Genomic DNA, 13,606 nt, shown 5'->3' with positions numbered 1-13,606 from the left:
ACTTCATATTGTTCTACACAAAACATCCGTCTATTTAGTATCAAATACTCACCAATAGGCTTGAAAGATGGCTATAAAATGTTAGTAGATTGGTCGCTCTTTACTCAGATCCAATTCATATTTAAATGACAATGGATTCCCACTTCGACAACTTTTCCCAGCAGGGTTTTTTCTTTTTTACAGCATCCATGGAAACTTCTCAAACCGCTACTACAACCTAATCCACTTCTTAATTTTTTCAGATTTGAGATTTAAGTATGTCACTCTGCTTTAATCAGAATCAGGTGCGATAGTGCGCGCCTACCACATTGTAGGTGGTCCCTTTGTATGTCTACTATTTTATAGTGTCTTTGGTGATGCCTGACATTTTAAATGAGACTTAGAGCTGCCTCACAGATATGGGATTTTTATGAAGTTGTTTGGTCAGTTTGTAGGTGTTCGGCAGATGTGTGGCCGAAGCTGTGACACTCCCCTTATTGTTGTGAGTCACTCAAGGGCGTATCTGTCGGTGCGTGTGTGTGTCAACAACAAAGAGAAAGAGAGCCATTGGGGGCAAGGGCAGGATTCTCTCTCTCTCTCTCTCTCTCTCTCTCTCTCTCTCACCATGCATGAAGGGTTGTCAAGGAATGGATGCAGGCAGAGGGGCAGCAAATTGATTATCCAGTGTGCAGGAAATGTGTCCAAGGCCTCTGCAGGCAGGCTGGAAACAAGCAAAGGCCTCTTTCAGTAGAAGCTCTGAAACATACCAGAGCTAATGTAATTATAAAGGGGTGACGCCATCGGGTGTTACATTAGTTTGCATTGGTGCTCCAAATGCTGAATAACGTCAGGACACCCAAAGCCGGCCTTCATTGGGGCTCCGATGTGTTCTTCACATCGGTCTCTCTCTTGTTATGTAACCCATGTGTTATGTTCCCCCTCAGCCAGTGAGCAGCCACTCATGAATAGACTGCCGAAGATGGTTGCTAGATCTCACACAGTGCACAAGAAAAAAGAAAATCAGATATGTTGGACCATTACATTGACTTTAGTGGAACAAACCTGCGATCAGATAGATTATTTCCCCACATTATCAGTTTTTATATGTTATGGGAGATTATTGCCTTATCAAAAGATACCAGCCTAGCCTATCCACGTTTACAAGAACTGGATGGATGTAACACAATATCATCCCCTGAGCTAAGAGTAAATAAATTGAAAGGAAAAAAAACACAAGGTCACCATATCAATTAGACCTTCACCTTTCAGATACAATTTTGCTGAGTGTCCTTTCAGTATGAGCTAAGTGGGTGGTGACCTTACAAAAACCCTACAGGGATGAACCTGCTCAGCTCTGGTGTCAGTTACACATAAGAGGACAGGAGGCCGTCATCACATGAATGAATCGTGTTCACTGAGGAGAGAGCTGGCAGAAAAGGTTTGATTTGGAGCATGGGTTCGGTTGAGGGATGGTCATCCTAATGCTGAACCCGTTGCAGACAGGGACGATTGACCTGATTAGGAATAGTATAATCCACAGGCTTGCCTCAGGTCACCACGCCCTGCTACCGTAATCCCGGTGACCCTTGTAGGTGTGCGCATGCCTACCGACATCCACTCAGGGTGTTCCATTCCTCATCGCCTCATGCTGACACTGTTTTGGAGCAACACACATTTGGCCACTTGCACAATTTACACACTCCAGACTGACCTCCTAATGAGGAGGGAGGAGAGGCAGATGTCTGTCTGTGATCTCAGGACTTTCAGGCCAGAGGCGCATATTCATCCAATTTTCAGTACACCTGTCACAGCTGCTGTAACACCTACCAGCAACAGAAAGTGACTTTGGCCTGGACCACACTGCCTGTGTGTGCCGGGAGTGACAGCTGCCTCGCAAGTAATGGTCACACAGACAGCTTTGATGTTGCTGCTGCCACTGCCAGCACTCTCCTTCATGGATAATGGAAGCATGTAGAAGTTCTGTGAAACTTTTTCAAAATGATAATCAGGGAGAGATGATAATCTTACAAGTCAGAGCTTGAGGAATTGTATCTCATGAACCTATTGCTGTCATATGCTCTGTGGTCATCTTCTTGGCTGGGTAGTCAAGGCATCAGCAATGTTTTTTTCTTCTGCTGCAAAAACATCTTGAATTAAACATTTTTTAATTAATTGTAAACAGTTGTTAAGGTCTGGCTGAAGGTTCACGTTGACTGCCTTGGGTAAGGTGGAATATCTTCTTTTTTTTTGTTATGACCAGATCTTGTCATCAAAATCTTTTTTCATCTTTTTCATTAAGATTGTTTGTTTTGGGGAAGTTCTGTTTATGCAATCAACCCTTCAGTATTATATTTATTGAGCTGTAAAATCAAATTGCATAACTTCTATTTATATTGCAAACTAAAATGTGGCACAGAGCCTTGTTTGCTTTTCCCATTGGTACTAAATCATTGTTACTCAATCATTGTTCATTAATACGTTTTGAAATGAAAAAGAAAAACCAACATGTGCTATTGAATTTGAAGGGATAGGCTGAATGCTGGAATGTCTTTAAGTCCGAAAGGGAAAGTGATAAATGCCTTCTCTCACTTTACTGTGGTTTCAGCTTTGTAGCTGACCAATCCAGTTGTGGTTTTCTTTCCACAACTTATGTTGACTCTTGACGGCCTGCTCAACTTTTTGCCTTTGTTTTCTGCTTGGGCCCATATTTAAACATAATACTTGACCCCTCTTTTTTCTTTAGTTCTGTACTTCAAATCAAACTGTTCTACCTTACTATGTTAACAAATTGTAGTTATCTAAAATGATGGCCCTAAAATCTGTAGAAAGGTAATTGTTTTTGCAGATATCAAACATCTGGAAACATCAGACATAGTAGGAAAATGTATATTTGAAACAGTGATAATGTCGCCCTGAGGCTGTATAACTGGTGAATTTGTTGGAACTTTCCCCTGTTAACATCACAAGGCCTGAAGATCGGCTATATAAAATTCAAAGAAAGGTATTATTAGTGATGAAAAGCTGGAAAATCCCTAAATCTTATGATCGCATGAGTTTTAGTTTGTCACATTATTTGCTTAAGAGATTTTTCTGATAAAAGTTGAGCAAGCTTGGAACTTGCAGACAAAAGTGGTTGTGTTTCAGAGCACCAGAGTCCCTTTTAGAAATCCTCTCATTTTACTGCGGAAGGGTCTGACAGTCTGCCCTGCGCAGTCCTGGTTTTGGTTCACCCGTTCCTCCCTTACCTCCAGCAGGCCCAGCAATATGGCCTTGGCCTCCAGTAGCGTGGTGTCAGTGTTGTCTCTAAGTGAGTCCGGCAGAGCAGCAAGGCGAAGCTCCGCTCCTGGCTGAAGGATATGGAGAGCTGCTGCCAGGCACGGAGCTCTCCACCTCCTGGGTCTGTCTGTGGTGGGCTGGTCTTTGCCAGATGCCCCACTAGAGTCTGAACTGATGGAGTTTCCGGTGAACCTACATGATTTTGTCTGATTTTGCCAGAATCTGACTTGACCGGCAAGAATTGGTCAATTGATTTTTGTAAAGGATCTCAGATAACATACCAACTAAGGTGATGAAGTGTATTTTAGTGCTCATCTTTTTATATATATATTTTTTTTACTCTATTCTCAAAATGGACCAAGTGCACAAAAATACTCAGGGGCAGAACAAAAACTTAACTATTGGTATTTTGGTAATTATGTATTATATTCCATTCTCTTTTGAAACGTTGCCTTAAAAGAGAAAGATAACTAAACCATTTGGAGCCTAACTGTGTGCAGACCTTCTCTCGCCTCATCTTTTTTAGCCCACTTTCCATTCCAGCCTGTGATGGGGTTGAGTGGAAACTGTGGGATCCTTTTGCAGAAAATGTGGGATATCAGAGAGGAGGATGGGATTGGAGCTGACTCGAGGGGGGGATGGGTGATGTGAACGCAGCTACAGCAGCAAAGTCCTGCACGAGCACTATTCACGTGTAGCACAGCGTGAGGCAGCATCACATACAGTTGCCAAGTAGAGGTGATGATGATGGTGCTGATTTCAGTCATATTGGTGGTTAAGAAATGGTATTAATGCACAATGAAAATCAGTTGTAATACCAGATCACCAGATATTCATATAATAACTTGTGATTTCTTATTTTTAGTAAAAGATATATGGTATATATATTTGGTATATGGTATGTATTTTTTTTTTGTATGTTCAATATTGATTCTCATAAGGTGGGGGAGCTCTGCTTCGATTGGCTGCTGGTGTCCAGACCACACAAATCCATTATTGTTAGTAGTATGACCAGAGATAAAAGGCCAACCACTCGCCCTCCCTCACAGGACAAAGTGGAACAACACAATGCTGAATTAGTCTTGTGAAATGCAGTTCAGCCAAATCCTGTAATGTGTCCCAGTTTTACAGCAGCACCCAATCATTTGAAGGGTTTCAGAGATTGTCTGTATAACAATAGGGTCACCAGCTGTTTTTTTGGGCATGGGGGGGGGGGGGGGGTTAGGAGTGTGTTTGTGCATGAGTGTGCCCGTGCATCCACGTGTACCAGGTAGGTAGGTATGGTCACTGGCTGATTTTCTTTAAGGAGAGGGTCATACTCATTAAGCTATGAAAATCAGATTGTTCTCACAGCAGCCCACATCTATCATCATTTGTCAATGTTCTGGTGATGCAACCAGTCTTTGTTTTAAAGTTATAGTTCTCCTGGCTTGCTCCTTTAACCTACTCTTTGGTTCAATGCCTAAGTTGGGGCAAATGGCTGAACTTTCCCACATTCAAGAGATTGAATGTGTTTTTAGTGTTTGTGCCCTGACCGACACAGCTCTCTTTCCAGACTATATTGTCCTGTTTCCACCCACAGTCTGAGGGCTGAATTCAGAGACAAACCAGAGAGCTTTGCAGTCCAGGCACGGGTAGCTTGGTGGTGGGCATGATGTTCACTTTGTATTATTCATGAGTAAGAAGTCGGGGGGGTTGGCAGTATATTCATTTTGAAACCTTAATTAATAAGACATGAGTCTGTCTATCGATCTTATTAGCTACTGGAATCCTCTGACGCTCCAAAATGGAGCTGTTTTCATGCCACTGTTTGAATACAGTGAAGCTAATTGAGATCAGCAGTATACATCCAGATACATCTTTGCCATCTTTCCATCCTCCACAGTGAAAATGCTGGATAAAAGGGGTTAGTCATCTGACATTAGCTTGAGGCATCACTCAGTGCTCATCCAAAATGTTTTCTGGCTTCACCGAACATGTTAAACATGCAGCTCTTTTTTTTTTTTATATATCTTAAACTTAAAGATGGGCCTTGAGCAAAAAATGTGAGGTCCATGTGCCAGAGTAGTATTCATGATGTCATGGTGCTTGTATAAAGCCAGAGAGCATTTAAAGTGAGAATTCGGTCTCCGAGTTGAGTTGGTTGAGGAAATCCAGGTCACTGCTCTGTAAAATGGGTGCCTGTTGTGAGCAGTGGATGTAAGGGGCTCTGTATTTCCCTGGTCTGCACAACATGGTCTGCACTGTTGTCTACACATGGCCTGGATCATATGATGATCTGTATGTTGTCTTGAAACACTTTTTAATCATGAGTTGAGATTTAAAACAAATATTCAACTATTTTGAATATACAGATTAACATTATAATGCAAATCCAGTGTTCTAGAGTGTATTACTTATCATAGCTTTCATCTCTCTATGAATTAAATAAAAATAGTTTAACCAATGTTTTAATATTTTGAACATTTCCATGGCACTACTTTAAAGTCATAGGTTGTTTGAATCAGCACCTCTTTTTTGGCAGAGAGGTTTTCATTACTGTTCCTATTGTAGGCTTTATTTTGTGTCATTGTTATAATGTGAGGACTATTAATTCACTATATACTTGTAATGTGGATGAGCAAAGTTGAGCTAAGAAGAAAAACATTTGTTCCACATTTATAATATAGATATTAAAACTGGAAGTAATGCTTTATCTCCACTCTGTTTTTTGAAGTTGGGTTGTATGAGGCATTTATCAATATTTAGTGTATTATCTACGGTAGATGGCCTTTCTTCTTGGTGGCTAAAGTCAGTTCTTCTGCTGCCTTTGTCCACAGCAGTACATTGTTTTACTTCCGTGCTGTAATTCCTGTCTGCTTGTCCAAGCTTGTTGCGTGTCGACCGTCATCTACTGTATGTGATACACCGACTATGGATAAGTAGGCAACTCCTACAGCCCACTTCAAAACACCCTCTCAACTTACTATCCCTGTTATCTAGCACATGCGGACCAACTTCCCTAAAGTCCATTATGAAAAGGTTGACACAGGCAAGTTTAAATTGTCAATATATGAAATGCTATTTTTAAACTGGGAAATAGCAGACACTTCTATAGCTGTGGAAGTGTTAATGTTGCTTTCCATGACACAGGATGTGTTTGGAAAGCCCCTGCCCTTTGGTCAGCACCTGCCCAGAGAAGAATATCCTTCTTGGACCTGATCCATGAGAGTCATTGCCTCTTTGAGCTGTGGAAACAGCTGAAAACTCTGACTAAGGATCCTGTATCATTTTGTTAATGTTAACATTGAGGTGACAACAATAAATATGTTCATAAGACACATTGGTGGATGTGTCCTCCAGGCTTTGGTTAGACACACTAGGCATTCCTTGAAAGCCATTGGTATTTAATTTGGATATTTACTGTTATTTCAGCTTTGAGTTCCATCATAGTTGTGCGTGCGTTGTGGGTTTAACCCCCCATGTCATCACCTGAGGGGTTGCCTGATATCCCTCTCTCTTTGTTGTCCTCCTGTGTTTGTTTAGCTTCTGAATGGAGTCCTGCTGGCTTAGCACATTTTCTCTGTCTGATAGCTTCTAGAAGCTTCTCTTTAGTCTCTGTTACCCTGAACTCGGTGAGTCTGCGTGAGCCCTCGCAGCCCTAGCTAGCTATCAGTGGCGTTGGGCTGGGAGCAATGTATGATTTGGCGAGGAGTTCGTCGGAAAGGTTGGGCGGCTGAAATCTGTCCATTCCTTCCTGTCACTGACAGTCTGTCGGCATGCAAAGCACTAGCTGCCATCTGCTGCTGTATAAATAGACAGTAGTCAGAGCTGGAACAGCTGGCACATAGGCCAGGACAGCGCCCTTTCTCTCTGCTTTCTAGCTACAAAGGCGACCCCACCTAAAGTGGTTTTAATGTTTTTTTTGTTTTTTTTTTTCTTTTTTTTAACTTTTTGGCATGGATTTGTTAAAGTCAAAAACAACACCACTTCTGATTTCTTAACGCCTTTTTAGCTGGAAACACTGTTTTCTTAATTGGGGTAAGAGATGTTCCGAGAAATCTCGAAACCGAATATTTCTGCATAATAAGAATAAATGGCAAGCTCTCCCACAAAATATTTTTTGTCTTTTCACTGCACTGTCACTCTGTACGTGCTCTGGAAAAAAAGGAAAGTTGCTGACCAGCTGCATAGTTCCTGCCCAAATCATTAAATAACCTCATTTTTTGGGTGCATGCAAACACAATTACAGAAATGATTTAAAATAACTATATATATATATATATATATATATATATATATATAGTTTATTTTAGTTTTTTGTTTTTTTTACAACAATCGTAAAATGGACATCTTTTTCAATGCTATCCAGTGGTTTTAATTTGCAGCTTGCATTTAGCAGTCTTCAGTCACTCTCCAACGACAATATTGAAAGTTTCTTTTTTCTAAATGTGGTGTTCAAATGGAGAGTGGGAGGGGGGGTTAGGCGTTGTGAAAAGGGTCATTGTGATGGAGGGGACTGGGAACATAAAGCCTTGTCATAACAGATTACCTAATGTGTTTTGCGGGCTCTGTGGACAACTGCAATACCCTGCATTCAGTGCATTGTTCTGGTGTCTTCCTGTGCTTTTTTTCCCCCCTCTTCTCTCCCCCAGTAGAAAGATAAAAAATGACGTGATCAGCCTCTGAGTAGAAACAGGATTTGTTAGCAGGTACTCTGTGCCTTTCTTTACTGTTACATGTTTTACTCTGCTGTAGTGGTGTATCTAATTCAATGACGATGCAAAATCCTATCATTAAAAGAAAGTGTGTTGCAGTTTGTTTGCCTGAGTTGATGACTGTGATGGTGGATGTTGGTGTGAAGGGTCACGTCTCTTGGCTAGACCAACTCATCTGCATGTCTGGAAAGTTAAAGTTTTCTTTTGGCAGGAGTACTCAGCAGAGGAGTATTGAATTGCTGTATAGATATAATTTAATGAAAGGCCTCAAGGCATCATCCTGAAATACGAGAAAGTGCACTATATCCAGAGGGGTAATCAAGATACCAAATGTTTGTTTCTGTTTTGGAGACGTTGTATGTCCTGTGTTGTGGCTGCGGCAAGCTCAGCTGTTTGTCAAATGAGCACAGCAGTGCTCAGACGCTACTTTTAGCCCTCAGCTTTGGGCTGCATCCAGTGACAACTCTGTCACCTGTACTGCAGCCCTGGCAACCGAGCCATCACACACACTCTCTTCCAAAGAAACTGGATACGAAATGCAGAGCATTTCTGCGGCCACGTCAGAATGCGCCCCATCCAGTCTTAATGCTCCTTATTTAAGACTGAACAACCATGTTAGCATTACTGTGGCAATGCTCTAGCCATCGGCTCATTTCAACAGCTGCTTTGCTTCACCACTCATGCACAAACTGTGACCCAGGTGTGCATTTGTAATATATGGAGATGCACAGAATTGGAGCAGTGATGGTATTGATGTCTTTTGACGTGGTGATAGGACAGGGCACAGCAAAGGTTACGCTTTATTTTTGTGTGTTTCCTTCACTGTCACCTTGCTTACATTACATATACTGATCCAAGTGCTTGTGGATAAGCTTGCTTTGGTGCTGTTGGTGTAAACAGCACTTTATTATTTGGTGGGATATGGCAGTCTGTAATCCTGTGAGTGAATAAAACGAATGAAATAATATTCTTCAGAAGTGAACCGTTACATCACACTGCTGACCATATGCACACAGAAGAAGTACACATAGTAATTACAATTCTGCACAGATATTATGTCTCCTAATGCCTTGGTTCTCTTAGAAACTCACCCATTTGTTTTCCTTTAAATGTAAGGGTTTATTTAATACACTTATCTCCTTCCTGTGATCATTGAGAGGCATCGACCAGCTCAAACCTACAGCAGCGGTCCCTTTAGAGGGTTACTGGAAGGGAGAGGCAGTTAGTTCAGCCATTGTAGACCCCGTTTGTCTTCTAGTTTCAGGTGAATGGGTTTAGCTTTTAGTCCCCATCTGGTGTGCTGAGACCTCCTAACAACCTAATTACAGCGAGGTGTCTTTGCTTTCCTGCCCAGTTTATAGGCCCCATGTTGAAAGCTGGAACACAAATTGACTGCTGGCTGCAACCAGCTGAGGGATGCTCTTTAGATAGCAGCTTGTGGTTAGTTAACTCTGGTATCCACCCTGCCTTGGATTGGAAAGCTCCTGTGGAGTGCCAGCATCACATCAGTCTTATATATTTTGAAGAAGAACTGAAAATGCAGAACATTTAAACTGTCCTCATATGCCACCTGCATATGGGGTTCTGACTGAATTTCTCTATCTTAAGAGAATCCTGTCTCCTACATAATCTCCCACACAGATATGCATGACATCCCTTTATGTAATTGAAGTTTAGTGTTTTCTGATGTTCTGATGGTGACAGAGAAATGATAAAACTTTCTCTGATAATGTTAAGTTTCAGCCTGTGGACTTTCAGCTTAGGGTTACTTGATGTATAGGCTGCATCCAATCAATGTGTTCCTTCTGTTCTGCAAAGAGGAGTGCCTTGGGATTTTTAATTGATAATATGTTTGCTTTATGTAATGAACTATAATATTAATGGTATTAAATGTTCCATTTACAAAGTATTTAAAAGGTTACTGTGTCGTAAAAGTTGGTTCTATAATTGCTTATGGAGTCTGATGTGATAAGTAGCTTACTGTCTTAATTACAAATCTTAAAGCTTTTCACACTATGCCTTTTGCATGTTGTAGAATTTTTTCAATCTGAATCAGTTTGATAAATAATTGTATTTGACCATAAACCTGCATTTAAGCAGTTCTATATAGTTTCTCTAGAGCAGTAATGGGGAATGCTTGAGGCGAGAGAAAACAGAACGCAATGTGCCGCATCCTCCCCTTCTGTGCCAAGTTGAGGTTGTTATGGCAACCAGAATCTGGTCCTATACCTGTTGCCATGGTTGAGAAAGACAGAGTAGTGATGACGTTTATTCGGCAGCAGAATGCGCCTGCCATTTTAAGTCAAGCAAGTGACTCTGATGGGAATATTAACTATAAATGGAGCAAATATGAATTCCTCATTGACATGTTCATTTGTGACTATTACTGTCTTTGTATCAGTGCTGCTTACATAGATTCTGTAAGTGTGAGAGAGTGATGTAAAGGTGCAAGTGTATGAAGTAAACAGAGGGACTGATATTCAGTTGAGACAAATCAGGGGAGTCATGCTGGAAGATATGGGGTACTGACGGATGTGTGATGACAAAATAGTGGCATGTACCTTGACAGGCAATGTGTCATTATTTAATACAAGTAATTAGAAATGAGAATGCACACTCATGTAACCCTTTGTCAGCCCCATCCTTTACTGCATCCTCGCCTTCAATACACATTTATAGACTCTTACGTGAGAGACCCACGTGTATGACGCACTGGCAGGACCACATGGGTGAAACGGCTATCTGTTCCGAGAGCAGTGGAGTGGGCAATCGAATAAGACCTTCACACGCCACATCGTGAGCATGATTCACCTCTAGGATTTGAGCAGTCTCCCACTAGCTGCTACTATGCAGCTCTGCTGTGCTTGGGTACACTTTTACGCCACGGCATCACATCATTTCTTGTCTTGCTAGAACACAGCTGTGATTCCCAGTAAGGACAGTTTGTCTGGCCTGTCATGGGCATCCCTCTGTCTGAATGCCCCACATGTGGCACTGTCTCATCATCTTTCTTATTTTACTGCCTGGTTGCCTCGTTAGCACTGAATACGGCTGACACTGAAGGACTCTTAATTAGACTGCCTCTTCGTTAATAGCCACTGTAGATTATTCCAGAAAAGGGGAATAGGGGCACTGGTAACTTAAACCCCACTTCATTTCTTCATGCCCCAGCTCCAGTTTCCCATTGGAGGCAGGCCAAAGGTGAAATTTGGCTTTATTTAGCCACCTGTTTTGCTGTATCCTCTTGCAGTGCCCAATATGGAAGCTACTCCTCTGCATGTGCACCTTTTAACCTTTTTAAAGATTGTTGGGGTTACAGACAAATGCATTGTTTTTACCTGTGCTAGGTTGTAGCTACTTGAGGTTCTGTGCATTGGAAGCTGCTACAATCATCACATATTTAGCATGAAGCAGTAAGTGTTCTGGTTTTGGAGGACACGCTGTGCTTTCTGTCAGCATGTGACCTGTGGAGGGTGAAATACAATCCCTGTCTCTCCTCATCTCCTGCATTATTGATAAGTCTGCTGAAATCCTCTGAACATATGAGGCACTCTGCCTGGGACATCTTGATGCAAAAGCCTCTCAAGCACCCTCATCTCAAGGAGCCAGACCTGGCTTTAATTTGCCTATTAGCAAAGCACAGAATTTGCATTAAACAAAGCTAATTACTACTCTGCTGTCCACACTTAGGATTTGCTTTGAAATAGCGAGGGGGGAAAAAAAGGAAGCTAGTTTTATTCCCACAAAAATGCACTCCGATTCACAGTGTTTCCTTTCACCCTACCTTTGGTTTATATTCTCGCTCTGTTTGGATTGTTGCCATGCCCTTGAGCACTCAAACCCTTTTTTACGAGCCTCTTTGCGCCCTCGTCTTTACCTTGACCCTCTGCACTGACGGTGGAGGTATGCGTTTGTCTGTGTAGCCTGAGTGAACTCTCTGCACTGGACCCTGATGCAAGGCAGCTTTAGTGAATAAAAGGCCATTTTGTTTAACACAGGGTTTTGAGGCACAACTGGGGTATAGATATCTACAAATATCCTACAGTAATTTTTTAATCTCCTTCTCTCTCCATCACATATCCAGTGCAGAGTGTGGAAAGCTTGAACACAGGTCTCGGGTACCAGCAAGCATGGTTGAGATGGATGACATGCCGGGCATGGCTGCAGATTATTCCTCATTAAGAAATGTCTGTGTGGCCGTAGGGAATGGCTGGGTAGAGCAGGCATACTGTGTCATCACGTCTTTGCAGATGCAACAGGTGCAGGTGGAATAATGAGAATAGACTACATTTAAACTGTGTTATTTAAACTCAGTATTGTGTGTCGTATTAGGAAATAAGACACTGAATCCAGATGGTGTGTTTGGTAAAGGTTGATACAACATTTGCAGTTCTCAAAAAAGCTGAACAGAATCTTCTAAAGATTGACCCATTATTTGCCAACCGTGATACAGTAAATAGTATGGAAACAGGATCCAAGATGTAACATTTCTTTTTTTTTTTTAAGTCTCAGGAGACTGAATATGAATAATCTCTTTAAATGAGTGATGGGAGTTTGGTGAGATGTCGACAGCAAGATTTTATTCAAAAAACCTTCCTAACTAGTCTAAGAGTGAGAAAAAGCAAGTTAGAAAGCAAACGAACGTTAATTCACCAGAAACGTCTCAAATGAAACATATTTTATCTGATGCTCTAAACTACAACTAGGAAAAAAGTACACATTCACTAGACACAAGTGCAATAGGCCTGCCATAATTCAAACTACGGCAAAGAAGCAACTTTTGCTGAATACTCAATTGTGGTTGAAAGGATTGAATCAAAATCTTAGTGCAGTGATGCAACAGATGATGAATCATAAATTAATTAATTTCAGGTAGGCTTTCAGGTAAAACTGCAAGACCTTGGGAGTAGTTCTTGTCTCATATTCACATTCAAACCAGATAAACTGCATCACTAATTTTGTTCTTTCCCTGCAGTTATTCAAAACCCCAAAGCCCCAAAGGAACCAGCAAAGAACTTCAGTTTTGATTACTCCTACTGGTCACACACTACGGTGAGTTTGAGCATTTTCTCTGTTGCATAGTTCAGTGAAAGGACCAATAGGAAAGGAAAATGTATGTATCTAAATATAATGAGATATACCACAAGTTTATTGAATTTCTATACATTTATGTCCTCTCTCTGTCTTTCCCACAGCCGGAAGACCCCAGCTTTGCATCACAGAACCTTGTGTACAATGACATTGGCAAAGAAATGCTGGCACACGCCTTCGAGGGCTACAATGTCTGCATCTTTGCTTATGGCCAGACAGGAGCTGGCAAATCCTACACTATGATGGGCAAGCAGGAGGAGGGGCAGGAAGGAATCATTCCCATGGTTTGTTCTACAATACATCTTTTTGATATGACTAAATTGCTTAGCAGGGATTAAGAGACTTTGCCCACTGTATTTTTAAGTAATGTCTATGCAACCTGACTTGGATCGCTCAATATTTAACACAACCCATGAGTCATGGTGTTGGTCACTTTCTCTAATGCAAAAACAGTTTTTACAAGTTCTTCATAATTTTAAACCGAATCAATCCACCACAGAAATGTTCAGAGTGCAACTTTATGGTAACTTTACATTCTTTCTTTGTCTCTGAATACTTTTGCC

At 41.4% G+C, this 13,606-nt stretch overlaps 1 protein-coding gene across 4 annotated transcripts in view; it reads left to right on the top strand.

Moving 5' to 3' along the window:
• Positions 1-13,606, top strand: part of kif1b (kinesin family member 1B) — a 56,014-nt gene that overhangs the window by 3,744 nt on the left and 38,664 nt on the right. For all 4 annotated transcript variants that reach the window (XM_054609247.1, XM_054609244.1, XM_054609243.1 and 1 more), the window contains exons 3-4: positions 12,928-13,004; positions 13,148-13,327. In XM_054609247.1, coding sequence (XP_054465222.1) covers positions 12,928-13,004; positions 13,148-13,327 — 257 coding nt within the window. The remainder of the gene's footprint in view (positions 1-12,927; positions 13,005-13,147; positions 13,328-13,606) is intronic.

The sequence above is a fragment of the Anoplopoma fimbria genome, chromosome 12 (genome assembly GCF_027596085.1).
Source record: "Anoplopoma fimbria isolate UVic2021 breed Golden Eagle Sablefish chromosome 12, Afim_UVic_2022, whole genome shotgun sequence".
Taxonomy (NCBI): domain Eukaryota; kingdom Metazoa; phylum Chordata; class Actinopteri; order Perciformes; family Anoplopomatidae; genus Anoplopoma; species Anoplopoma fimbria.
Note: the sequence above shows the minus strand (reverse complement) of the source record. Positions and strands in the feature narration are given on the sequence as shown.